The sequence below is a fragment of the Littorina saxatilis genome, linkage group LG5, assembly GCF_037325665.1.
Source record: "Littorina saxatilis isolate snail1 linkage group LG5, US_GU_Lsax_2.0, whole genome shotgun sequence".
NCBI lineage: Eukaryota > Metazoa > Mollusca > Gastropoda > Littorinimorpha > Littorinidae > Littorina > Littorina saxatilis.
In genome coordinates this window covers 41,837,714-41,865,565 of record NC_090249.1, presented here as the reverse complement: position 1 = coordinate 41,865,565, position 27,852 = coordinate 41,837,714, and the positions used below count along the sequence as shown (strand labels likewise).

At 41.2% G+C, this 27,852-nt stretch overlaps 3 protein-coding genes across 6 annotated transcripts in view; 2 read left to right on the top strand and 1 right to left on the bottom strand.

Moving 5' to 3' along the window:
* Positions 1-1,102: 1,102 nt before the first annotated feature.
* LOC138967165 (mediator of RNA polymerase II transcription subunit 8-like) lies at positions 1,103-11,392 on the bottom strand. Of its 2 annotated transcripts, none has more exons than XM_070339674.1 (7): positions 11,272-11,392; positions 9,319-9,437; positions 7,899-8,043; positions 3,018-3,158; positions 2,525-2,609; positions 2,043-2,204; positions 1,103-1,422 (listed from the first exon to the last, which is right to left on the bottom strand). In XM_070339674.1, the coding sequence occupies exons 1-7, from the start codon at positions 11,287-11,289 to the stop codon at positions 1,349-1,351; spliced, it is 744 nt and encodes a 247-aa protein (XP_070195775.1). In that variant the 5' UTR covers positions 11,290-11,392; the 3' UTR covers positions 1,103-1,348. The 2 variants fall into 2 exon arrangements, with proteins under 2 accessions (XP_070195775.1, XP_070195776.1); XM_070339675.1 differs by having other exon boundaries at positions 11,264-11,344.
* Positions 11,393-11,394: 2 nt separating this feature from the next.
* On the top strand, positions 11,395-25,616 carry LOC138967164 (nuclear transcription factor Y subunit gamma-like). 2 transcript variants are annotated; one of them, XM_070339671.1, is made up of 10 exons: positions 11,395-11,530; positions 15,205-15,365; positions 16,339-16,410; positions 16,882-16,995; positions 18,083-18,178; positions 18,459-18,747; positions 19,484-19,518; positions 19,886-20,134; positions 20,492-20,632; positions 21,150-25,616. In XM_070339671.1, the coding sequence occupies exons 2-10, from the start codon at positions 15,261-15,263 to the stop codon at positions 21,246-21,248; spliced, it is 1,200 nt and encodes a 399-aa protein (XP_070195772.1). In that variant the 5' UTR covers positions 11,395-11,530; positions 15,205-15,260; the 3' UTR covers positions 21,249-25,616. The 2 variants fall into 2 exon arrangements, with proteins under 2 accessions (XP_070195772.1, XP_070195773.1); XM_070339672.1 differs by lacking the exon at positions 11,395-11,530 and adding an exon at positions 11,667-11,843.
* Positions 25,617-26,362: 746 nt separating this feature from the next.
* LOC138967160 (cyclin-G-associated kinase-like) overlaps positions 26,363-27,852 on the top strand; it is a 47,311-nt gene continuing 45,821 nt past the window's right edge. For both annotated transcript variants that reach the window (XR_011455858.1, XM_070339665.1), the window contains exon 1: positions 26,363-26,561. Coding sequence is in view for 1 of the 2 variants with exons in the window: in XM_070339665.1 (XP_070195766.1) it covers positions 26,432-26,561 (130 nt within the window). In the remaining variant the exon portion in view is untranslated. The remainder of the gene's footprint in view (positions 26,562-27,852) is intronic.

Here is a 27,852-nt window from a genome sequence, read left to right as displayed (position 1 = left end):
CTGTCACGTTGGGGGCTTTTCATCTTTCGTGGCGAAACGGACTCTGCACCAGAGCGTTGTTTCTCGTTTCCTTATAACTTTTATCCGATTGTGTAGAATATGTTCGTTGTCAGTCAAGTTTTTTTTATCCAGTAAAAGGCCTGATTCACCTGTTCTCAAATGTTTTATTTCTATCTTTAAAGTTTTCCTGGAAAGACTGGGGTAAGATGGTGGCTCTTTAGTATTTGAAAAATAACTAGTCAGAGTTGAGTGGCTTACAAGTGCACAGTTTGCATCCTCAAATATTGTTTAACCCTGATCTCAGCAATATTGCTAGTTCATTGAAAAAGTGAGAGAGAACAAAATGTTTCCTCGATGATTGAACTGTGGGACAAACAGCTGCACATATCTGAGCAAATTAGGATGTCATTTTCGTCATATTGATTTAATGAAATTCTCTTAGAGGTTTGTTTGTACCTGTATTGCATTATTTTCATGGGTAGCTTGGATTTGAGGTTTTACAGCAAGATTTGTTTTTTTAGAAGTTTGAGGTAGGATTATGACCACACGAACGCTCGACTAATGTATAACTGTATAATCCAATAATGTGTTTAAATTGTTCTTTTTAGTTACCGGTAATCACATTGTCAGAATAATTGTGTAGGTTTTGTGAAAGCATTTTGGGTGTGTGTGTTGCATGGATGTTTAACTATTTTTCTTCTCTTTGTCTCTTTGCTATTGCAAAGTGGAATGCAGAGTTTTATCTGCCTATTATGCAGTTTGATTACGGGTTAGATCAGACTCCACTTGCTGTCCCCACCTTTCACTGTCTCTCCGACATGTATGCCGCTTTTGTGTCCTAAGTGTGTATTGAGTATATTGTGACCGTGAGAGTACTAACATGTGAGGAATTTTAGTAATTGAAATAGTTTCAGTGCTGTTCTTGACCGATTTTTTTTTATTGACTGGGATATGAAATAAAGAAAACATTTTTATTGTGCATTTGAATTACAGTGGTTTGTTTGTACAAATGTTGTGTGATGTTTTATATGTGATGTTCTGCGCAGTATCAGTTAAAAAACATTTCACGAAAAGCACACACGCTCAAGAACTGAAACAATAATTCACGTTTCCATTTTTATTATTCACTAAATTTCACTGGCAGTATCGGTGCGAATAATTTTTGTATGAATTTCCAGACTTCAATCACTTTTTGTCAATTTTTCAATCAACACGTCTTTCGTTGCCGCACTGCTCTCGTTTCAGTTAAAACTTTCTCTCACACTTGCAAACGCATGCACACAGACAAGCACATACACTCGGACAAAGTTCAAATAACATCAGCAGAAAATGGACGGAACCCCTGGTATCATGGTCTTTGATATGGATGTGCAGATCCTGACTTGATGTTGGTCTTAATTGCGCTGGGCATCTTGCCCATACCTGTTGAAAGAAAAACAAATAACATTTGAATCCAATATTTTCTGAGACATGAGTCAACATCCATTCACCTTGCACAACTGAACAGTTCATTCTTTGTGGAAGTTATCAGAAACAAACAGTCAAAACAAACTGCTTTAAACAGTGATTTGTACATTTATTGATACCTGCTTTACTATAACAAGCATCTCAGCTGACTTTGTATCCAGGATGTACACAAAACCTCAGATGGCACTCCATTTTGAGTGTACACAGGATCTGCAGTAATCACAACCTTGCTGTATGTTACACTTCATGGAGTACAGCACGCATTTATTCCACAAATAATGCACTTGTATCCCTATGCAGTCTTGGCATGAAATATGCCTGATGCTGTGTTATGTTAATAAAAGTACACTGTTGAGAAGTGTCAGACAGATGATGAATGAAAGCCATCTAGAGGATACCGTCTATTTCTGGAATACGTAGACAGATGCAAAGCATTCCAACTTCTTAGAATAATCCTACGGTAATGATTCACTCTGAACATTCAACACGTTTTGAGTGGGCGGGGATGTAGCTCGGTCGGTAGCGCGCTTTGAGTGAGAAGATGTGCAGCATTGTTTGCCGAGTACACAACTTACCTGGCCTGGGATTCTGAACTTGCTGCATGCTATGGATGGGTCCTGCCTGCATCTGCTGCATTGAGGGGTCAGGCCGACGCAGTCGCAGCCCTTTGGTAACGGCTGCTACGAGGTTTGTGGTGTCCTGTTGTTGTGAGGTCTGGGGTTGAGATCCTTTCTGGCCTGAGACAAGAATAAAGCAGTTGTTGGATAATGCTATAATTATGCTGAAGAAAGGGTCAGCTGTTTGAAAGATGACAATTTTCAGCCAGGGTGCTTGTCCTGACAGACATGCAAGGACTAGCAACAGTCTCACAACCTTGACTTGCACTACTACGAGAAGGAAAATGCGCTCAAAACTACATCCGAATCACGTGGACATTCAAAACTAATATATAAACTCTCTTTTGTTCTTGCCTTTTTCATGAATTTATTCTCCTGCGTATGGACTTGTTAAATGTCATTATTGATTATTGATAATAATACTTGATAATTTTACCCACCTGCGTCATTTTCCCACTCGTCTTTGGAGGAGTTGATTATGTCCAACAAGTTGCTGGTGATTTTATTTAATGAGTTCAATTGTTTCTGAAAAGTAGAAACGAACATTAGAACACTCAACAAATTCAACATTCTATACTACCTGTCATAAAAAAAAAGTGCATATCTTTGTGATGTGGCGGTTTATTGTAAAATCAGTTATATGACTGGAAAGGCCATCCATTCCCCTACCACATCCAGCAAATAGATTGATTTTACATAAAGTAGTGTCTGTACAGTGGAACCTACAACACAAAACACCCCCCAAAATCAAATTGTGAATTCCTTCAATATGACAAATCCAGTTGTATTTACTTTACCTCAAGGAACTTTACAAAATTCACTTACATGAGACTGAGAATCTCATGTTTTCAACTGAAAACCCAGAACCACACGCAGTAAAGGGTCTCTTGAATGCTGAAATTAAAAATCAGACCAAAAAATGGCTTGACATACTGTAGCTGTTTCAATGTTGACGTTGGCAGCTTTGTTGGCGATGAGGTTGATCTTCTCCTCCACCTCAGGTTCTGGTTTTGTCCGCAGATAGTCTGGCACCAGGTCATGGTTACACGACACCACACGTCCTTCAGTCAGTTTCTGGAATTCAATAACCAACATTTCTTGTCATTTTGCAACAAGAATAAATAACCATGGTGGCAACCTGTACAACTTAGAAGATTCACAAATGTGTGCACATGCTCCCACACACACAGATCTGATTATCTGCAACTTGTGAAAGTTCTGTTCATAGTGAAAAATTGTTTTTGTAAACTTATGAGAAATGAATTTGCACTCAACTGTAACTGCAAACTTTCACCATAACATTCTTCTTCTTCTTCTTCTTCTTGGCGTTCGCAGAGGTTACACAATCAGTCCAGCACTGGTGATAAATGTTGTCGTTTTCTCCAACTCCTGTCGACTGCCGTATAGTTTGGTCTGCAAGGGAGTTGGTGACGGCCACACTTCTTTTCGTTCCTCATCTAGTAAGGGACATCGCTGTAAGATGTGTTCCGCTGTTTGGTCCTCTTGACCGCAGGCACAGGTTGGTGATGGCGCCAGCTTGAACTTTCGGTTCATGTGAGCATTGAGCCTGTTGTGGCCAGTACGCAGCCTGATGAGGTTGACTTGCTGCTCTCTGGACATTGTGTGGTAGTCATCTCTGTTTGTCCTTGGCCTCATCAATGCCTTGATGATTGTCTTCTGCTCACTAAAGCTGACACTGTTTTCAGGTTGGTCTTCCACGGCTCCTTCTTTTGCCAGCTCATCTGCCCTTTCATTTCCTGGTATCCCACAGTGTGCTGGTATCCACTGGAGGACAACTCTTCTGGTTTGTCTGACTGTCTGTAATGCTTTGGCCAGCTGTGGGAGTTTGTCGTTCTCTAGGGCCTGAAGGACTGAAAGGGCGTCCGAGAGGAAGACAACTTGAAAGCAAGGGTCTGCGGAGTCCTGAACGAAGGAGGCGGCCTGCATGAGAGCTTCTGCTTCTGCTTTATAGTTTGTGCAGTGTTTGCCAGTGGCAACGCTGGATGTAGCTGTATGTCCCCCAGGGAACTGGATGAGAATGCCTGCACCTCCATTGAGCACGGCGTTAGTTGCTGATCCATCGGTGTATACATGGATCCACGCCTCTTTTGGGTACTGTTCGTCGATCAGGGCTAAGGTGAGTGCCTGTCGAGCTGTGTCATTCTGATCTTCTCCTGAGGTAACATGTGGAACACTGGTGCAGATCTGGATGCCTGGTTTCTCTGTTGCCTTGGGGGTTTCCTCTTCTTCTTGAGTCAGAGGTAGAGTGTTCTGTGGAAGGACTTCCCTGTACTGTCGAGAAAGTCTCTTGCTCTCGTGTACAAAACTGCTCCGTTTAAGCCGGTTCTTGGTGAGGTTGCTCAGTCTGTGCTTCATGGGGTGGTCGGGTAGGCACTTGAGCTTCTCGGCCTGTACCATAGTCTTGGCTTCTCTTCTCTGACAGAGGGGTTGGATGGTGGTAAGCTTCTCCATTTCCTTGATGGGCGTGGATTTCATTGCACCGGTGATGAGTCGGAGGGCCTGGTTTTGCACACGGTCAAGGGTCTGCAGGTTTGTCTTGGCTGAGGTTGACCACGCTGTGGAGCCGTACTCGAGGTGGGGTCTGATTGTTCCCTGGTATACTGTCTTCAGTATCTTCTCGTTCGCTCCCCAGGTGGTACCTGCCAGCTTCCTGAGTATGGCTAGCTTGCGCCGGGCCTTCGTCTCTGCCTGTGCAAGGTGTGGTTTCCAGGTCTGCCGTCTATCAAAGGTGACACCAAGGTACGTTGCTTCTTCATCCTCTCTCAGAGGAGTTCCACCAAGCCTAATGGTTCCGGCTTTCTGCTTTGGCGACAGTGTGAATAGGGTGGTGGAGGATTTCTCCTTGTTGATGGAGACGCACCAATCTTCTGCCCATGCGTTCAGCCTATCTGCCGCTTGCTGCATTCTGTAGGTGGCAGTACTTGCGTGCTCCTCCTTGCACCAGATCACAAGGTCGTCTGCGTAGAGAGCAGCTTTGATCCCCTTGGGCATCTCAGACACCAGATCGTCGATGAAGAGAAGGAAGAGTGTGGGGGAGAGGACTCCGCCCTGAGGGACGCCATGACGAAGGAGGAACTTCTTGCTTTTGGTCTGGTCGACGTTAACTCTTGCCCTGCGGTTATAGAGGTAAGAGCGAATCCACTGGTACATGTTGCTGGACACGCCTTTCCTCAGCAGTTTTACAAGGAGTCCATCTTTCCAGACCTTGTCAAAGGCCTTCTGAAGATCTATCCAGGTGACGAAGACCAGCTTCTGTTCCTGAAAGGCATCTTCAACTTCTTGCGCCAGGTAAGTGACCTGATCTTCAGTGCTCCGGAACTGTCGGAATCCAGCTTGTTCAGGGGCGAGGAGGTTCCTGGATTCCAGGTACCACCTGAGGCGCTCGTTCACAATTCTCTCCAGGGTCTTCACAACACAGCTGGTGAGGCTGATTGGGCGATAGCTGGTGGCCTTCTTTGGATCCTTCCCTTTTTTTAAGATGGGGATCATGATCGCTTCTCGCCAGAGTTGTGGTAGCGATCCTTCTTGCCAGCTGCTGTTGAAGACCTCGAGTAGCTTGTTCTCTGCTGCACTACCAAGGTGGGTTAGCATCTCATTGGTGATGCCGTCTGGGCCAGGGGACTTCTTCGCCTTTGACTTTTTCAGAGCTGAGTGCAGCTCGTGGAGTGTGAGTGGTTGACTCATGGCGTCCACTGTCGACTGTCTGGCAGGTCTCTCTCTTTTCTCTCTTCTTGCTTCTCTCTGTTTCTCGGGGCTAACATGGAGGTTGCTCTCAGCTGCATAGCTTTCAGCAAATTGGTTGGCAGCATGCTTTCCAGTTAGCACCTTCCTGTTCTCTTCTAATGTGATCTTTCCTCTGCTGGTGTTCTCATCATTCAACTGCTTGGTGAGCCTCCAGAGCTTTCTGCCATCCTTCTCAAGGTTCAGAGAGCTTGTTTTCTCTTGCCAGCTTCTCCGTCTTGCCTGTAGCTTCTTTTTGAGAAATTTGGCTTTGGCTTCCTGGAGGCGGATGTTGTTGTTTTGTGACGGGTTGACTTCTGCTTCCCTTCTGGCGTCTGCCAGATCATCATCCAGTTCCTGCAATTCATTGCTCCAGTAGGGCTTATAGTCTCTCCTGGCACCCCTGGGAATGGACTCACGCGCTGCTCTGAGGATGCTCATGTTGAAGTCCTTCGCCACCATATTGATGTCTCGACCCTCGACTCTGATGTCTCTGGTGAGTTCGCTGGTGCGGTGTCTAAAGAGGAACCAGTTCGCTCTTTTGTAGTTCCACCGTGGGAAGGAAGCTTCAGTGCAGGACTCCATGCCCAGGGTCAAAAAGACTGGCCGATGGTCACTTCCACCTAGCTGTTCTCCGACCTCTCTGCTGGTTAGCTGGTGCATGTCTTCCGTGCAGAAGGCTAGGTCAGGAGTTGATGTAGTGTGCCATCTTCTGGAGTAGAATGTAGGGCAGTCAAAGGGACTGTTCAAAAGGATGAGACCTTTGTCGTCCTGCCAGTTCTCCACCTCTTCTCCTCTCCGATCCAGGTGGTCATATCCCCAACTCTGTGAATGACTGTTGAAGTCACCCACCACAATGAAGTTGGAGGCCTTTGCGGGGATCGTGTCAAGGGCGAGGTGTCTATCATTGGGGCAGTAGAAGTTGACAAGATGGAATTCTGATGTCTTCGTCTGGATTCGAATCACCTGATATTCGGAGTCCTCCATGTGCGTTTCTATCAAACAGGCATTGATGTTGTTCCTGATGAGGGTCAGGATTCCTCCTTTGCTTCGGTCTGTTCTGTCGGACCTAAGACATTGGTAGCCTCTCACTTTGAAGGACTTTTGGGGTGTCAGGTGCGTCTCCTGAATACAGCAGATGTTGATGTTCTTCTCATGCAGGATATGCTCCAACTCTGTCTTCTTGTTCAGGATACTTTCTGCGTTCCAGTGCATGACCTGAAAAGGTCGCTGCTGACTGGGTTTCTTCCTGGTTGTGGTGGTGCCAGTCACTTTCCTCCCGCGTCCCCTGGCGTGACAAGACGGACGGGAGGGACCTCCAGTAGTTGGGGCTGGGTCCCTTTGAGGCATGGGACCCGACGCTGCTCCACCCTGGGGGGTCCTCAATGGGCGAGCGCCATTTTCATCTGTGCTGGTTGATTGTGTCATCATTTGCGTAAGTGCGTGTACCCGTGGTTTGTTAGAATGCGCCGTGCGGCCCGGGTCCTCCGTCTTCAGCATTCGGGGTTTTCTGTCGGGGTTACCTCACCCTTAGCTCATGGCCCGTACGTCCTACCCTGAGAGCACAGGGGGGAGGATTTTCCGGGATCCCACCCGGAGCCAGTTTGGTCCGCGGCCGCAAGCGGCTGATCTCCATATCTGAAGACCGTTCCCCTATCCGCCACCCGGGGACGCGCTGGGTTGGGGGTGGTCGCCCCACTGAAAATCCCACACTGGGTTAAGAAAGATCAGCCTGTCCCAGACCATAACATTAACAGTCATTGTCTTTCACTCTTTTATCAATTATCTGATAAGAATGACAAAACCATGATATTTCAACAGTAAAAATAAATGATTAAAATACAAAAATCCATTCAAACACCTTGTTTACACAGCATGAATGAATACCATCTTTCCCATCAGGAATGCGGACATCACAAATAAATGTGTTCTTCTAATGAATTTGGCAAATGTTCTGCAGAGTATAAGTACTATAACTATAGTATGATTTCTGAAATTCAAAACCTTCCTCAATTTCAAAATCATTTACCCAACCAGTAAAAAAGAAAGTCTAGCTAGCATTCAAAGGCTCACCTCCAAATGAGGGTCAGGATCCTGTGACAGAAGTACAGGAAAGAGAACAAAGTTTCGTAGTGCTGGCATTTTGTCCCCACGCAGCAACTGTTTCAGTGAGTTGAGCTGACCAGACATCAAAGCAAAGTTGTCCAGCATAGACGGCCTGCAAGAAAACCCATTTAAAATCATGCTATTTCAGTAAACATGCACGGATGGCCAAATCATCCGTATCGATCGCCACAAGCGAGTAAAAATTCTGCCGGGCTAGTAGAAACCATCTGGCAGCTAGCCCAGTTGGCCAGTGAAAGTTCTGGTCAAATACAAAACAATTTTCAGTTGTACATGTACTATCAAGTTTTAAAGCCCTATAAACTTTGCAGATGCAGAAATTTCTTTTGTCTGCCATTTTTTTTATGAAACGAGAACAAGGCTTCTATCGGATATGTTGCTGACGTCTCATTCACGCTGCGGCCAGGCTGTTTTTACTTTCGCTACTGATTCAAAATGCGGGCCAAAGAATTACGCGAAGACTGATTCCAATATTAAGGAGAAAAAGAGATCGATCATTCATAGATCCCTGGTCATTCAATACGAATAGCTGGATCATGGAAGGAGACTGGTCGGAGTTCGATGATACTGATAGTAGGTTTTGTTTTGTCAAAAATTTCCAAGAACAGAGAAAGACAAAAAGAATGCAATATTTGACTGGAACAACATTTCTCAAGTTAAGTAGGACAATATGAAGTCACGTGAAACAGATTGCTCACAAATCTGAGTTCAGCTTGCATGAAGAACATTGCTAAATTAGGCCAGACAAGACACCATTTGAAAAAGTCTGTTCATTGCTGACCGCAGCCACGTTGTCAATCGTATCACCACTATTTCATTTATATTTCACAGTTATAACTCATAATTTTAGTGTGTGTTATACCGGACTAGTGAAATTTGTGGCCGGCTGGTCAATTTCTTAAAGTTACTTGCCCAGCTTGTGAATTAAATTTGTTAGATTTTGCCATCCCTGACATGCATGCACTTTCATCTTCGTAAGTACTTTATCTTTTCAAAGATACCCTGTAATCATCCACATGTAAAGATTGTGGAAGATTATGCTTTCAATTAAAAAATGCCCTTACCACTGGTATGGCAACACTGGTAATAGCATAATGTTGAATACATGTACCAATATTGTCAAACAAACTTTGTTGAGAAAATCTGCCATTTCAAAGTTTACTGAGCTGATGAATGGTGACATAAGAAACATTCTGCTTCAGTGTTTATGAATATAAATGTAAATTGTAATGTACAATAGTCAATAGTCATCAAGTGTTGTTTTTTTACATTTATTTATGTCTAATTCTTTTTAGAGGGGAGGGGGTGGGGAAGCTTGTTCATTCGTTGCTGTATAATTATAATCATAATAATGTAACTATGTACTTACCAGTTCAGTGTTTCATACTCTGTTTCGAGCTTGTTAATAAATGCTGCAATTTGATTTTTTAAGTCGTGAACCTTGGTGATCAGACCTTCCAAGCCAGCATCCAGCTGCTTCTCTTCTTTCTGAAAAAAAAGAGAAAAAGGTGGGGTGAGAGTTAGTCATTCTTAAATGTTCTTGAATCACACTCCTTTGTAAAAGTGATACTATTGGAATGTCAGTTTCTTTTGCTATGGATGTATATATTGTTCAAGCAGACATAAGAAGTAGTCCTGTACACATCACACGAAGGTCTACTTTAACCATTCATCATGTCATGTGAATTGATTTGCAACAGCATGGGTGGGAGCCCAAAATTGTTCCAAGACTGAACTTTTTTTAAGGCCGGGGTCCAGGGGCCGCCAAGGCCCCGGCGGGGTCCAGGGGCAGCGCCCTGGTGGGGGGTCCAGGGGGGCGAAGGCCCCCGGCCGAAAACGAATTTTATGAATTTAAAAGGGTTTCTCTGGCCTCTCCTGAGTTTAATTCTGATAAATAAGAACCTTGTTGGAGATACAAAAAGTAACAAAAACTAAAAATTTTAGGGACCTGGCAAGCATTAGAAACAACAAAAAGTGCACTATCAGTCCATTTGGCATAACACAGTATGAGATGACTATCAATGAGGGCGCAAAAAAAAAAAAAAAAAAAAAAAAAAAAAAAAAAAAATTGTCAAAATTTCTCTGAGACGGAAATCCGTCTGAGACGGAGGAACTCCCACCCATGCAACAGATGTCTAACTACTGTAAATATAAATTTTGAAAAAAAATGATTGTGACGAAATCCACGAAAAATCATACTAGGAAAAACGTGGCAACTTTTAGTTTTTCATGAGGAGAAAGTCAAATCAATTATCTACCCAGAACATTTTGTTTTGTTTAGCTAGCATGTGCATTGCGTGTGTTATGCCATTCCTATTACTCAGAATCCTATCAGTATCAGTGTAACCTTGCTGAACTTTCTGTGGAGTTCGTTCAGAGGCTCGCATCAATCACGCAGGAAAACGGCAGTCACGTAGGTTTTCTAGATTCTTTATTGATTGTTAATGTCTTCCATTCTCTAGTTCCGTTGGTAATACTTTACTGCCATCGGCTTAAACTAAGAGTAATTTAACTTGTTTCCCTGACTATTACAATAACACTGAGTGAGTGAATCTATGTGTGTGTGTGTGTGTGTGTGTGTGTGTGTGAAACTATAAAATAGTTAATCTACAATAACAACGTTACATTTAAGTTTAACATACACAATAATTACAACAGACAAAATAATCACTCTGTCACATCAGTACTAATGCAGCATGAGTGGTGAACTGCTTTGAAATTTTCAGGATATTATCCATACATCAACATACCAGAGGTACTTCGTATAACTTTTTTGTCTTCTTCAAATACTGAGCAAATCCCTGTACAGCGCAACTTTAAAGCGGACAAACACTCAAGTCCTTAATGGCTTAAAACCGTAGGACTTTTAATATTAATTTTAAGGTACAGGGCAACTATCCTAATTTCCCTAGAGTGAAAGTTAAAGTGGATAGTGTACATCTATGAATTATGAAAATAAAAACATGGGTGGGTTGGTAGGCAAGCTAGACTTTTGCCTTTCGCGATTTGCCCTGGCGCCCAGTTTCAGGCCCTAATTGTGGGTTGTTTCAGGTATTTATTCAGTGAGCGTGAATTGCGTAAGTGTGTGTGTGTGTTGTTTTCTATGTTCCAATGCCAATGGTACTCAAGTACTGAAGTAGACTGAAATCTTGCAAGTTGAGAGTAGACCGTAGAAGGTAGAACATCTTTCTGTTTAAAAATTAAAGATAAGATTTCTGTCATATATGAGAAAAACTACCTGAGCGTGATTTGCTTTCTAAAATGAAAGATTTTCTGACATCATTGCCAAATAATTGTTAGAAAAAAACACCCACAAACACACCGATTGAGGAGCCTGCATTTTGTTGTAGATTTTTTCTTCCTCGGGGTTATGGCCGGAAGTGTCCAGAAACAACGTCTAATTGACGCATGCGCTGTGAATATCTTCCTCCTAACCAATCAAAAAATCCGCCATCTTTACGGACAGCAATAGATTCTACACAATTTTTCCAAACTCTAGGCTTCTGTGTTGAGAGGAGCAATTAATCTGTATTCGAATTGTGTTCATTTGTTTCTTTGGACCCCACACGCGACCTTTAGTGGTGAGTATACAAGTTGTTTGCAGGCTCTTGCCGATTTATTATGATTCTATTCTTTGTTCTCATTGGTGGGACGGTCGTGGAAATGATTGGGTGTGCTGATCTGACCAAATTATTGGTCCGTAAGGTTCTTGTGTTATTATGATGCTGAGTAAAGAGATTCGCTACTAATAGCTTTGGAACTCTGTCCAATGTTGTGAGCCTGTCATGTGACGATGTGTACGCCCATGACGATCCGCTTTACCACACAGTATGGTGCTTTTGAATCATCAATGTCACCAAGGTGGCATACGTTGCCAACTTCCCCTCACTTGAGGTTCGGCAAATTATATTTATTTGTAACGACAAACATGACACTTATCTTCGTTTTTCTATCTCTGTTGACCCCTTTTCATTTCTTTGGGATAAAATGTACTGAAGTTTTCGTTTTGATTTTGCACGAATCCATAAGAAAGATTGCTTAAATTTCAGAGACCCAATCCCTCCCTAATAGTAACACTAACAGTTGAGTAACAAATTTCATGACTCATTGAGTTGACTGTCAAACGTTGAAAAACATATTTGGCTAGTAGTACTGACATAAAAATGTACAGCCTCTGATATATATCTTCACAACTCTTATTCTTCGTGTACACTACATTGGGGTGTGCACGTTAAAGATCCCACGATTGACAAAAGGGTCTTTCCTGGCAAAATTGTATAGGCATAGATAAAAAAATGTCCACCAAAATACCCGTGTGACTTGGAATAATTATAGGCCGTGAAAAGTAGGATATGCGCCGAAATGGCTGCGATCTGCTGGTCGATGTGAATGCGTGATGTATTGTGTAAAAAATTCCATCTCACACGGCATAAATAGATCCCTGCGCCTTGAGTCCGAGGCTGGAGATACGCGCGCGATATAAGACTTCATATAACATATAACATTCTTGGGAATTGGTACCACTATCATTATCATGCACTAATACAGACTAATTGATTGGGGGGGGGGGGCATATCTTGAACATGCAGATCATTGTGTGTGTATGCATTTGAAGCATAAACTTTAAAAGTTTTGCATTAAAATATAAACTTTGATGAGAAGGATTGTTGGGCGCAAAGTAAGAATCCGGGGCAGAGTTGGAATAATCGGGATTTCCCGAAACCTCATTTGATTTCCAACAAAGCTCCGCATTTCCCGAAACGAGCTGCCTCGTTCTAGAAATGGCAACCCTTCGACTGGCACAAAAAAGTATACCCTTTTCACAGGTCATGAATAAGGTATATGAAAAAACAAGGTCTTATACAGGGGAAGTCTCTCAGTGACACTCAGCGCATGCAGCTAGCTAGTTGCTGCTGTCTCGATCTATTTTGAACACAATGATTTTTGACTCACATGCGAAGCAAAAGTGAGTCTATGTACTCACCCGAGTCGTCCGTCCGTCCGTCCGGCCGGCCGTCCGGAAAACTTTAACGTTGGATATTTCTTGGACACTATTCAGTCTATCAGTACCAAATTTGGCAAGATGGTGTATGATGACAAGGCCCCAAAAAACATACATAGCATCTTGACCTTGCTTCAAGGTCAAGGTCGCAGGGGCCATAAATGTTGTCTAAAAAACAGCTATTTTTCACATTTTTCCCATTTTCTCTGAAGTTTTTGAGATTGAATACCTCACCTATATATGATATATAGGGCAAAGTAAGCCCCATCTTTTGATACCAGTTTGGTTTACCTTGCTTCAAGGTCAAGGTCACAGGAGCTCTTCAAAGTTGGATTGTATACATATTTTGAAGTGACCTTGACCCTGAACTATGGAAGATAACTGTTTCAAACTTAAAAATTATGTGGGGCACATGTTATGCTTTCATCATGAGACACATTTGGTCACATGTGATCAAGGTCAAGGTCACTTTGACCCTTATGAAATGTGACCAAAATAAGGTAGTGAACCACTAAAAGTGACCATATCTCATGGTAGAAGCACCATTGTACTTCCTATGTCTTGAATTAACAGCTTTGTGTTGCATGACCTTAGATGACCTTGACCTTGGGTCAAGGTCACATGTATTTTGGTAGGAAAAATGTGTAAAGCAGTTCTTAGTGTATGATGTCATGAAAGGTCAAGGTCAAGCATGTGAGTCGTATGGGCTTTGCCCTTCTTGTGTTTTTTTCTCAGAGTAGAGTGTTAGTTTGTTACAACAGGCTGAAATCATCTTTAATTTGAATCAACATTTTGCAACAATCATGAATCAATCACCACATCAATATAGCGCACAGACTTGCACATTACGTTTCAAGAGCCTAGATTACCATGCAGTGACAATCTGGAGCCTACTCAGTAAAGGGACGTAATGCTGTCTCTAAAGCCCAGAGAGACTGTGTGAGTTTAATATCAGTTAAGACTGAGTAAAAAATTATTACAATCGATAGTTACCAGTGAAAAGTTATATCGGTACACTCTTGTTGTGTTTTTGTTGTTGTAAAATGTAAGATCTGAAACGTTAAAAATTACGTAAAATTGGTGCGTTTTGGTCGAGTGGGATGGGTCGTTGAACTGTGTTGTTACAGCCCGCCGAAGTTATCAAAAGTGTTTTTGCTTTTTGTAATTCGGTTGGTTTGGTGCGTTATACAATGCATCTGCTTTTTCAAGACTAAGCATTGATCACTTTAAAACACAAGGATCATCATTGGCCACCATGACTTGTATCATTTTACATCGCTTTCTAAGAAAGAGCAGAATTCTCACTATGCGCGCGGTACATTTCTAGAATCGCGTAGTGCAAAGTTGGAATTCCTACAATGGCGGCCATTGTTGGAATTCCAACAAAGCGCAGGTCATTTCCGGAAAAGCGCCGATAACGAGATAGGTCGCAACAGGATCATTATCCGGTTATGCCCCTTAGTGCATTGCATAACATACATTTATACAACATGTATGTTAGCTATGTACAGTTAACCTGTCCTATCAACCACTTTTTGTTGGTCCCTGGGCTGTTGATGTAGACAGAATATATTTTTGTTGACAAACCTTCCACCGCACAGCAATCAATGTATTACTAAAAGTAAAAAATATGCACACACTAGCTGACACAGACATGTGGATCACTGCAGTGATTTGTCACTGAGGACATTCCTTCCAAAAGATAACCATTACCAATACCACTACAAAAGTAAAAGTTGCTATTTTTGGTGTTTTTTTGTATAGAATTTTTGGTGTATTATTGTGTTTTACCCATCTGTGAATGCTATTACAGTCTGTTGTGTTTGTAGCAATCACATGGCAATACTTTCACTTTCATGCTTTATGATGGTGCCGTGCCCATCTCCTCTGCCTTCACCTTCCCCATCCCTGAATTGAGTCAAGTACTCGTTTTACTGAAAAAAAACTTCAAACGCTTTACACTACAGTTTTTTTTTTAAAAAGGAAGAAGAATCAGTTAAAAAATAAAATAAAAATTAAAGTTTAAAAAAAAACACATACAACGATTTACCCACATACATCTCAAAGGTATGTACTTAGTAGATTGTAGAGCTCTAAAAATAAAAAAAATAAATGTAAAATGTCCTATTGAAATTCTTGAAACTTGTAAAATGTCCTATTAATGTTGATGAGGTAAGGACAATTGTCTGATTCACGATAATTTGTAGCAACATCTCTGTGTATACATGCATTTTTTCTCTCTCCATTTTTCAGGTTGGAACAGAGAACCAGTCACCTGCTGATTGCTTGGTGCTGTTGAACAAGAGAAGATGGCATCTGACCCAAATTTTGTGTCTACCCCCTCTGCAGAGGCAACTCAGATGTTGAATGACTTCTGGCCAAATGTCCTGCAGCAAATTCGCAATCTTACTAATGTATGCCTTTGTTTCTGTCTTTGTTCTTTTGAGAGGTAGTTTAATTTTTTTGAAAGGAATGACTCTGAGCATAGAATTTAGAAAAGAGATGAGTGTACCTTTAGCTTTATGGTGTGCCTAAATTGTTAAAGTAGTGAACCTTGCAGTTACAGTAACATTAACAATAACAATAATAACACTTTATGGTCAATTACAAAAATGCGTACATTAAAATGGAGACACAAAATTGACGCACCCAACCTGCCTGTAAACGATAATCGAACACACATTTAATAAGAATTATTAGGACATTCAATTAAACATGCACATATTTACATACATAGGTTCTCATATGTCGTGCCAAATTCACGTAATTGTCGATTCCGCATTATGGGCAACATTTTTGCCCATTCGCGTAATCGGCAAAACGCTGCCCAATACATGAAATCGGCAGCGTTTTGCCGAAATCACGTAAAGGCTTCTAAAATTTGCCCATTTTGCAAAATCGGCAGCCACTTTTTGGTTTTAAAGTTCTCAAATGCCTGGGATATCATCACACTTAGATAACTAGATACTCGAATGCATAAATATTGCAATTATCGATAAGTTATGGCAAGTTATTGCAGAAAGTGTAGTTTTCATGCATTTCCGGAGTTATGCTTGACACAGACCAACATAAACCATAGAAAACATAGTAGGGAGGTAAAGCAATGTTAATGCAATGTTCTGGTGACACAAAAAGTAACAGACTGGCTGTCGCTTTTGCATTTTTGGCAAAACGCTGCCGATTTCACGTAATGGGCAGCGTTTTGTCGATTACGCGAAATGGGCAAAAATGTTGCCGATTCCGCGAATTCGGCAATTCCGTGAATTCGGCACGACATATATATAAATAACAAACACACCAATTACCACCAACCCTACAATTGCAATATAAACAAGATCAGTATGTAGTTAACAATCAATCTTTTTAAACTTGTTTTTCCTATTGCAGAATGACTTCAAAAGTCAAGAGCTACCTCTGGCGAGAATCAAGAAAATCATGAAACTTGATGAGGATGTAAAGGTATCCTGTGCTCTGTCACTTCCTATATTACTATGTTTTGATCTTTTTGTACGATACATTATACATTTCTCATGATGTTTGTTAAGGTTGCTCTTTTTAATTTTAGATTATGATGTCAATATGGCTAGACAATTGTTGGTATCAATGCATTCAGTGGAGTGGGTCATTGTTGACCCATGTTATGTTTTCAAGCTTGTGTAACTGTAAATCATATTTTGCTTACCCAGCAAGTCGGGTGGAACATGTGTGTTACATGTAGTAACAAAATCATCAGATAAGAGACCGCAGTGTTTCACAATCTGATGGCTTGTCTAATTCATAATGAGTAGATAGTTAATTTTTTGTTGATATCACATTTGTAACTGTTACTGTTAGCTGTTTTGTTTTAGTGGTCTCAAACTAAGTACATAAAATGTTATTCTAAATACATGTATGATTGATCAAGTCAATTTGTGACTCTCTGTTCTCCAGATGATCAGTGCTGAAGCTCCTGTACTCTTTGCCAAAGCAGCAGAGATCTTTGTTTGTGAGCTATCTCTCAGAGCATGGATCCATACTGAAGACAACAAGAGAAGAACACTACAGGTAAACAGAAATGAGATTTTTCTGTCATTTTAAAGCTTCTTGAGATCCTGAATTTGCACTACCGGTACATGTATTTTGTGTCATTTAAAAAAAAATCCTTTTGGGGGAGGCACACAAAATAAATTCCAAAACAAATTGACTGCCAACGTTCCACATTTCAGAATAAAAAACCAAGAAAGGTAAGTTGTTGGAACATTTAATTTGACAAAAACAAAACAAAATGTTCACAAATATATCCTAGCAAGCGGCTGCACATTTCGGGAAGCTAAGTTTTGTCTACTTATTGTTTGTCTGTGCACTTAGTTAAATGACTGTTGGGTCGATATATTTGTGAACGTTTTGTTTTGTTTTGTTTTGTCAAATTAAACGTTTCAACAACTTACCTTTCTTGTGTTTTTTATTTTTATGGAGACAGTTTCTTATCTCATGTCTGGTAAAGGAGCAGATCTTTATATTTGTGGAAAGAGAGTTCAAAGATTGTAAGAGCTTCGAATTGATAATGATATACATGTTCTGAGCTTTCTACAGCATATGCACATTATTATCAAACCACCAAGCATGGTTTGGGCATTCCAAACATTGAGTGTCTTCAAACATACTACATGTACTGAATGAATACTAGAATTATGAAATAGGAAGCAGTTCATTTTTGTATGTAACAAGCCTTTATGTTATTTGTGAAACAAACTGTAGACTGTGTAGTTTTGTGGTCCAAGAGCATAACCTATTTAATGAACAGGTGTTTTGCTGCTTCCAACACGTTTTGTGACATGATTTATATATTTTTACTAGTATTTTTATAAACCAGAAGTAGACAACCAGAAGGTGACAACAGCCAATGTAATATTTTTACCCTTTTCAGTTGAGCCATCAGATTCAAATCCAGTACCACACAGGTCATGGGAAACATGCAGTGAAACATAGCACGATCAAAGTAACAGCAAGTGATGGATGTACACTGACTCATTGGATAGAGATTTTGACACTCAATACGTAGTTGGCAGTGTCTAGTAGAAGTTAAGAAAATGCGCTTTGTTTTTAAATATTTGTTTATTAACTTGTGTCTTCCTGTGTTGTTTGGTTGCAGAGAAATGACATCGCAATGGCTATCTCAAAGTTTGATCAGTTTGATTTTCTGATTGATATTGTGCCCAGAGATGAACTGAAACCTGCAAAAAGACAGGTATGTCCTACATTTCCTTGCCTTTGCTAAGCCATTTTACTCCCGCTTCCCCCCCCCCATCATTTATTTATAGAGAAAGGTTTTCTTTTGATTTTAAGTGTAATTTTTTGTTACCAAAATGAACAGCAATACAGTCAGTATTACATGCTGAATCTGTTTATATTAGGAACTGTGACTTCTTTTCTTTCATGTGTATGTCAGACTTCATTAGTGGCTGTGGGTGTGTTATGCACTGTGCTAGTTTGTCTCTGTATAAACATGTATTTCTATTGTTTTGCAGGAAGAAACGGTGCGAGCATCATCTTCCCTGCCCGACCAGATTCAGTATTACCTGCAACTTGCTCAGCAACAACAACAGCAGCAGAACCAGCAGCAACCACAAGTAGCTGCAGCGCAGGTGCAACAAGCCATCAGTCAGGCAGGGGTGCAGGTGCAACAGCCCGCAGTGCAGGTGCAACAGCCAGTGCAGGTGCAGCAACAGATGGTGGCCCAGCCAACACAGTCTTTGCAGCAGGTGGTTACACAGGCAGCTCCAGTCCAGCAGCAGACTGCTACAATGCAGCTACCTGGTCAGTGTCTTTTTCATAGTTGTTGTCTGGCTCTGTGTTTTTATGATAGATGTTGTGAATTTGTGTGTGTGTAGATCTTACGGCAAAAATCAGACACAGTTGAGAGGACACCTCCCAGTACTGGACTTTGTCTGTTTTCCCCTTCTCTATCAACTCAGGTCTTACAGGTTTGTAAGGGCCCCTGCAATGTCTGGTCCTGAGCAAGTCATCTCAATCTCAACACCTATACTACTGTTTATTCCCCCCTCAGCTTCTTTCCATCTGTAAACTGGAAGGGGTTTTATTTTCGATAACCACCCAGCAAGCAAAAAAGAACTACTCAGCAACCAGCCCAGTTCCACCTTTGTAGGCACTACTCTTAGCGACTGAAAATTGATACTGCATTTAAACTCACAACTACAGGCTTGAACTCACGAAATTCAATATAAAGTCCATGAGTTCGGTTGTTTTCTGTATGGAAATCTACCTTCTACAAACCATCGGCTCACATTTTTCATGATCCTCAACTTCAACCATCATATTTGATATCCTCTGAGAGTCGTCATGTAACCTCTACATATGCAGACAAGACACCATTGGTACGAAAGGCAAAGCCTGATTATTGCACCAAAAATTTCCCCCATAAAAGAATTTTTATAGCAATTGATTTCTAGAACTACAGAATTTAGCAAACTATTAGCATATTTAGCCCTTGCAGTCAATCACTCATTCATATTTTTGCTTTGTTTATTTGCAGGTGGACAGATAATTCAGCAGCCGATTCAAATTCAGGTATGGCTAAACATTGATCATACATTTTGTTGCCACTTGTCGTATTTGATTTGCTGGTCTATTGGTTTGTTTAGGGGTTACATGATAGATTTTTGCAGTGGTTTTTAATCATGATCCAGGCCTTTGTTATTTCATTATAAAAGTGTTTGTTGATATTTTCATGATGAACAAAAAGGATTTGCGCAGAAGGATGCTGTCCTAATGTGTGTTCGACTCTGTTCATCTTGTAGCTTAAGCTACACCAGAATTTCTGGAATGGGTAAAAACTTATTCATATAAACGTAAAGTAAAAGTGGTGGAAAAAAACCTTGATAGTCTCTGCTATTGCTAGCAAATTGTTGAATGTGAGAGTGTGATTTGTGACCAGAATTTGGGCCAGGGAGGAGCACAGCCCCAGATTGTGCAGCTGCAGACCCCCCAGGGAGTGGTGCAGCAGCTGGGACAGATGCAGCAAGTGCTTCCAGCGTCAGTGCAGCAGCAACAGCAGACGCAGCAGACAGCTGTGGTCTCACAGCTTCAGAACCAGGTTGCAGCAGCTCAGCCTGCGGTTGTTCAGCCGACGACACAAGTGTATCAGCAAGTCATTACGCCATCTGGGGAGGTGCAGAGCATACCTGTAAGTGTTTATTTTTGACATCTTTTTTAGTTTCTCAATCTGTTGAGGTCATTTATTGTTATTGGTGTGCAACTCCATCAGTCTGAGTAAACTGCTGAAAGGGAATTAATTGGTCAGTAATAAAAGTGCAGTATTTGTTTACATTTACAAATCATCCAAACACTGTAGGTCTTTTTTGAAAAATATTAAAAATTTGTTTAAATTTTTGGTTGTGCAGAACCAATAGCTTTTATCTATTAAGACGATTGTCTCCGTGTGTTTTGTTGAATGTTTTAAGCTGTGTCTTCCTGTCAGCGAGTTTCAGTCTCTCAGGGTCAAAGTCTCTCAGGGTCAACACTTTACCTCATTGTTGTGCAGATCCAGCTGACCCCACAGCAGCTGCAGTCCATACAGATGCAACTGCAGGGCAAGGTGTCTGGACAGAGTATCGTCATCCAGTCCAGTCAACCGGTTCAGGCCCAGGCTACTGACCAGATGAGTCAACTGGCCGCACAACAGGTAATAGCGCTTCTGTCATGACCAGCGCTTTATTATTCAGAGCGTACTATTGTAGAGTCTTAATTTTGCAGATCTTGTACTTTTGAAGTCAGATCATGGATGGTGTGAATATAGACGGACCACTTTGGAAGGCTTCTCAGCTACATAAGAAAGTGGTTTTTTTTTGTAGGTGTGTTTAATATTGATCAGGTAATCTGGTAATCTGGAGTAATCTAATTGAGCTAACTTCATGGTTTCACAAAATGTTTTTCACTCGAGTATAAAGGAGTACAGTAGAACCCCCTTTAAGACTTCCAAAAATGAGGGAAAATCACATCTTCAAAAGGAGGGAGTCTTAAAATGGGGGTAATTTTACAGAGGTTAAGAACAGAAAGTCTGAGAAAAAAAGGTCTTAAAAGGGGGGGGGGGTCTTAAATAGGGGGGGTCTCAACAGGCGGATTCCACTGTACATAATTATCACTGTAATGCATCTTGTTCTCTCTGCACAGCTAATGCAAAATCTTTTTTTCTGTTTCAGGGCATCTACCAGATTCATCAGCTTCCTCAGCAAGCCCAGCAAATCTTCATTCAGCATGCTGATGGGGAAGTAGAACAGGCAGACGTACAAGAAGCATAGGATTGCACCGGGTCTTTGATACGCCGACCTGCAGCATCAGTTTCAACACTCTAAGCCCTGTGTTGAGCAAGCAGTAAATGTATATATGTATGATGGGAGGTGCCTGTGACCTGACTTGCTCCAAGGACTGCGTTGTTTCCATTGCCACCCACTGCCTCAAAGCAAAGGAGCAGGAGGTGCTTTGGGTGTAACCATTGCTCGGAATACATCATTCTTTGATTCCTGCAGGGTTGCCGTCCATTGTATTTGTTATGTTATTGCTTGGTCAACACAGACCCGTTTACCAGTACGATTTGGGCGTATTTTGTACGCCAAATTATTATTGGTACGCAAATACGCGACACACGCACAAAATACGCATAAGAAAAAGTCTAGAATACGTTTTCCGGTGTTGATGTGCTGATTACGGGATGGTACAACTGATACCGGTTTCGGTCGAAGGGAGATAACCATGACAGCGAGTCTTCAGCTGTGGAAACCTTGTTCAGTTGTTGGCACGTGCGATCGTCTGGACAATCGTGGCAAAATGAAGCGGTAAAATGTGTCAGTTTCGGATGACTGTACCAAGTCTAAACAGCAGAAGCAGCAGATTTTCTTGGAGAAATATAAGAAAGAGCCAGGAATTGTGGAGTCTACTATGGGAAAAAGTCATGCACACTGCAATTATTGTAAATCAGATTTCTCCGTTGCCCATGCTGGGAAACATATATGACATCGAACGACACTGCATTTCCAAAACTCACCTGGACAAGGTTGCTGCAAAGAAATCCGCTGAAAGCTGCCAAGGAATTATGAAGTTCATTCCCGCAAAGCAAATCCTGCCAGAAGAAAAGGCTGTAGTCCGTGCTGAAGCAAGGTTTTCTGAGATGATTGTAAAAATGAACTTGCCACTGTCAACCGCAGATGTTATTTCATGAACTTCATCTTTTCATTATCAATCTGTTTGGAAGACACTGGTTATAATGCTATAAACTGACAGGTAAATAAAATTGTTTTATCCCTGTTGTATTGGAAGGAGTTAAATTCTGAAGGTGTTCACAAGACATGCTATTCTTACACAAACACGTTTGCACCCATGCGTACATTTTCCCTAGCCCATATGGCTTTGCTTGCAAAGTACACCAACTTTTTGAAAAATACACTCAACTTTTTTGGAAAGAACTCTTGCCTCGGGTTTAGGGTAAACAGGTCTGTCAACAGATGTTTGCCAAGACAAGAGAAGTTCAATCAATCAATCAATCAAAAGGAAGCTTATATAGCGCGTACAGTTCTAAGCGCTTGTCGAAGAGTTGTCAACACAGGACTAACAAAGAAACTAACATCTTCAGACGGACACGAACCCTATCACACACTAGCAAACCCTGGTAAACAAACAACTGTTTAACAACAATGTACACATCAATAGCTAGGTCCAAACAAAATAATATTAAGCACAAAGAAAACACCTCTCATAGAGCACAGCACAAGAATGTCTTTTGGGGCACAACAGGAGAAAAGCAGGAGATATTTGTGTTGTAACTTATTGAGAACAACATTCAACCTTGATGGGTCACTGCATAAATGTAAGTGCAGGTCTTCCTCCCCTCTGAATAAAGATGCAGCAGCCTCATAAACTTCTACGCATTTCAAGCAACATTTCATTGATTCATTTGTACATGGAAGCTTGTTATAACATGTACTTTGTTTACCAACAGTTATTGACTTCTCATTGCGAAGAAAGGCTACTGAAGATTTTTATCCAAAATGAACTCATGACAAGATGAGTCACCATACACTTGCACTTACAGTGCACTTGTCCATTGTCTTTTTTTGCAGGGTAAAGATTTCACATAAATATGGGCTTCTATAGAGGAAAGTAAGCCAAAGAAGAAAAAACTTGTTGTCTTCCCTGTAACACTTCCGAGGTTGTCAGTGGGGGTCTGGGTTGTCAGTGAGGGTTCCTAGGCTAGAGAACTCTCCTTGGAACAGCGGTTTTCTGATGAACACAACTGTCTTCCAGATACAAAAGGAATTTGGTCCTGAGAAAGAAAATTGTTCTGGAAGAAAGTAACAGACGATGTTCGGAAATAACTCGGTCGGGTTTTTATGGGTTGAGGGAGAGTTGCTCACCCTTGGAAATACTGGGGCAAACAAACCCACCTCACAGTGGAATCATGCAAACGACGGACATGCCAGTGATAACTCGGTCCAATCTTCTCTGTTTTCTACACTGTCCTCTCAATATTACGCTCTTTTTGCTCGAAATGTGTGGAGATTGAGATTACAATGTCACGTGGGTTTGTTTCAGTATTTTCAAGGAAAAGCGACTCGTCCACAAGCAACACAATCCCGACAGAGTTACTTACAGACTGTATCTATTGAAGTCCGATCTTAATGAGACAGCTGCCACATCCACTTTATTATGTCTGATGTGTTATAGCTGCCAGGAGAGGAAATGATATTAACTTTGCTTCACACCCCTGTGCCCCCAGGATGTCATTGACAGCCACCATGGCATTACCTGGACCAGGCTTCTCCAGCCTGGGTAAAGGAGAGTGGGGCTAGCATGTGGACATAGTTTTGGTTGTTGTTTCATAATGGAATCGGGAATTGTACATTTCCTTTTTTTTTTACATTTAGTCAAGTTTTGACTAAATGTTTTAACGTAGAGGGGGGAATCGAGACGAGGGTCGGGCGGGGATGTAGCTCAGTCGGTAGCGCGCTGGATTTGTATCCAGTTGGCCGCTGTCAGCGTGAGTTCGTCCCCACGTTCGGCGAGAGATTTATTTCTCAGAGTCAACTTTGTGTGCAGACTCTCCTCGGTGTCCGAGCACCCTCGTGTGTACACGCAAGCACAAGACCAAGTGCGCACGAAAAAGATCCTGTAATCCATGTCAGAGTTCGGTGGGTTATAGAAACACGAAAATACCCAGCATGCTTCCTCCGAAAACGGCGTATGGCTGCCTAAATGGCGGGGTAAAAAAAACGGTCATACACGTAAAATTCCACTCGTGCAAAAAACACGAGTGTACGTGGGAGTTTCAGCCCACGAACGCAGAAGAAGAAGAAGAAGAGACGAGGGTCGTGGTGTATGTGTGTGTGTGTGTGTGTAGAGCGATTCAGAGAAAACTCCTGGACCGATCTTCATGAAACTTGACATGAGAGATCCTGAGTATGGTATCTCCAGACATTTTTTTCATTTTTTTGATAAATGTCTTTGATGACGTCATATCCGGCTTTTCATGAATGTTGAGGCGGCACTGTCACGCTCTCATTTTTCAACCAAATTGGTTGAAATTTTGGTCAAGTAATCTTCTACGAAGCCCGGACTTTGGTATTGCATTTCAGCTTGGAGGCTTCAAATTTAATTAATGAGTTTGCTCATTAAAGTTGTCATTAAAATCGATTTTTCGCAAACAGATTTAAAATTGATTGCATCGTATTCTTCATCACATTCTGAATCTAAAAATAAATACATATGTCATGTTAACTCTTAAAATGTGATCACAATTAACGAAAATAGATTAATTAGTCTTACGATTAAAATGTAAGAAATCGATCCAAAAATGATTTCATCTTATTCTTGATCATTTCCTGATTCCAAAAACATGTAGATATGATAGGTTGTATTCAAAACAAGCTCAGAAAGTTAACAAGAATACAGAAAAGCGCGCTTTCCTGCTTAGCACAATACGCCACCGCGCTAATCTGGCGTGTCAATATCACTACGTTTTGCACGTGGAAGGTGAGCGATTTCCTTCACGCGGGGATTGATGAAGCTGTACTGTCTTGGTGAAAAAATACAGTGCGTTCAGTTTCATTCCGTGTGTTCGACAGCTTTTCTAAATGTAGTAATTTCGCCTTATGCGACTTGTTTTATAAATCAAGTTGCTTTTATAACAGTATTGACTTACATTGTTTTCTATGTGAAAGGCTTCTTATCCCAGGGCCATCATCAGGAAATGTTATTCCAGGAGAGAAAAAAATGCACTTGTCGTCCGTTGTCATTTTATGTTGGGATTAAAGTGTGTGAGACTGTGGTGATTTTTTTCTTCTGAAGGGATGACAGAGAGAAAAATGTGTCACTTTTGTTGATATGTTTGCATATGCTGAAATACACAATGTAGCTATTTTTAAACCATTGTTGCAAGGAAGATACTCTATTTCAAGCATTTTTGATACATGACTGAAATTAACAATGTATACATAGGTGCAGTTCATATGCCAGTTAGTTTATACAATTTTCACATGATGTAGGTTTGTGTTGTTGTTTTCCTGAGACAACAATCTGCAGGCAATATTTTAATGACTATTCTTGTTTGCATGAAACATTGTAAATATAATAAAATAAAAGTTTCTAACGTGCTGATTTCAGAACGTGTGCAGAGATGATGTTTTAGTGTTTATATTATATAGAATGAGTTTACTTAGAGGTGTGTGTGTGTGTGTGTGTGTGTGTGTGTGTGTGTTGACAGTAAACTATGAGCAGTACAAATAATTCTCAAACATGTGAAAGTGATTTCAAATTATAAGCAGTCTGCTTGTTATCGTTCTATATGTTGTTTCTGTCTGAAACGTGTGTACAAAGAAAATGAATAAAACACGCTTACACCAAATTATAAATAACCTTTATCCGTGGTATGAGACTGAAGTTGAAAATGAAACAAAACAACACAGAATATTACTATGAAAAATACTTACTTTGTATTTGCACATAAAACTGCATAAAGCGAACTGCTACAACTATTGCATCAGTTGTAATATTTAATTTGGCAGATGAAAACCGTAGTAAGATTAGTGATAAATGAGTAACAATCCACACTGATTTTTACTTATGATTTTAGATCATTCAATTGAATCATTGACTTCTTTTTGAATCGATGATTGTTGACAGTGCAAGGGAAGCAATTTTGACCTTGCTTAGAGAAGCTTAGAGAAGTTGTTTCCCTTGGACTGAGAGACGACACCCATAAATTACGCCTTGTCGTACAATTACTGATTTAACTAACTAATTCGGCCTTTTCGTTCCTACTGTTGACAGATGTCCTTCAATTGTTTTCATTTTGAGCCAAAGTGATTTTAGATGCTGCAATAACATAATTCTACTTTACGGTAGATATATGTGACGTCATAGATCCGCCGACAGTGCCAACTCGTGTACGAGTGCTGTAGTGCAGTTGTTTTGTTGACATGTCTCACTAATTATGGCTGATTTCTTCAAATCAGCGCTTGGGATGCTAGGAGGTGGGCAGATTCGAGACGGTAACGATTTTGTGGGCCAATACGTTGAGCTTGGAAACCAGAAACTGCGAGTGAAACGCCTCATAGCGGAAGGTGGGTACCCCTTGTCCCCTTGTCATTTGTCTGTCAAAGCCAACCCCCTTCGGCTGTTGACTAAACATTGGGTACACTGTACGCAATGGATGCGAGCTGTTAATTAACCGACCAAGGGATGATATTTGATACCTTACTGGCGTTGAAAATGGCGTCTCCTTCCCGTACCTGCCTCTTTGTTTTACTTGATCTTTTGTCCCAAACAGGGGACAAAGTGGAAGTAGACTGGAGGGTTGATCCCTGCAGATAAGATTCTAGAGTAGAACTGGAAATGGGGTGCTTCCTACTTAACAGGCAAAGTTGACAGAAAAGTCATTTGATTTAGTGGTTTTTTGCACAAAAGCACAGTATTTGTCAATTAGGGATTAGACGAAAAGAGGGTTGACCCCTTCATGTGTGTCCTAGTAAAGAAGTGGTCACACATGCGCTATGTTTTAGGGCTTATGCATTGCACACAATTTTGCCGAGTGACCACACGCTGATGACATTTTTCATAACGTGGTTCACTGTGGCTCTGTACTACGCACAACATTTCTCAGAATAGACGGCTACCATTGCAGAAGGGGTCTATGTCAACCAAAAGTGGGTGCATTCCTTGTATGCATTTCCTGTAGGTGTTTTCCCTGTGTACAGGGAATGCACCCGGTACATGCTTTTCCTGTAGAAAAACAGATGACACTCAATAATGGCGTTACGACGATGGCAAAGCTGCCACAGCAGTGTCATTATTAGTTGTGACTAAGTGAAAGTGCTATTTTCTTGGCACTTTTGGGTGGATGTTAATTGTTTGTGTCAGAACATTTTTAGATAAAAAAAACTTTTGGGTAAAAATGTTAGTTTTGAGGATGTATCAAAGAGTCACATGACCTCCAAGAAGACTCGAAAAAAACCTCCAGGAAATGCACCCGGTCCCGTTGTATTCCATGTGTACAGGAAAAACACCTACAGGAACTGAGGAAGTGCATCTGTGGGTTGCACCTGCTTTTGGTCGACATAGACCCCTTCTGCACTGCTTCATACAGTGTTTACGAACTAATTCTTGAGAAAAAAAACAGGGTCCAGAGTGCTTCATGACTTCTACATAAGTCCATAAGTTAGTGAAATTGTGAGGAAGAAAACAGAATCGAAGTCCTTCTTGTTTGAAGTCATGCACCTCACTGCCCCTAGCAGAGGGCGTTACCGCCTAGCCTCTTCTGATTGGTCAACTCGGGCTTATGAGAGGAGACATAAGGAATACAACTACTTGAACAAGTGCTGCTGCTATTCTTACGATTTTATTGTAAGCCCATTC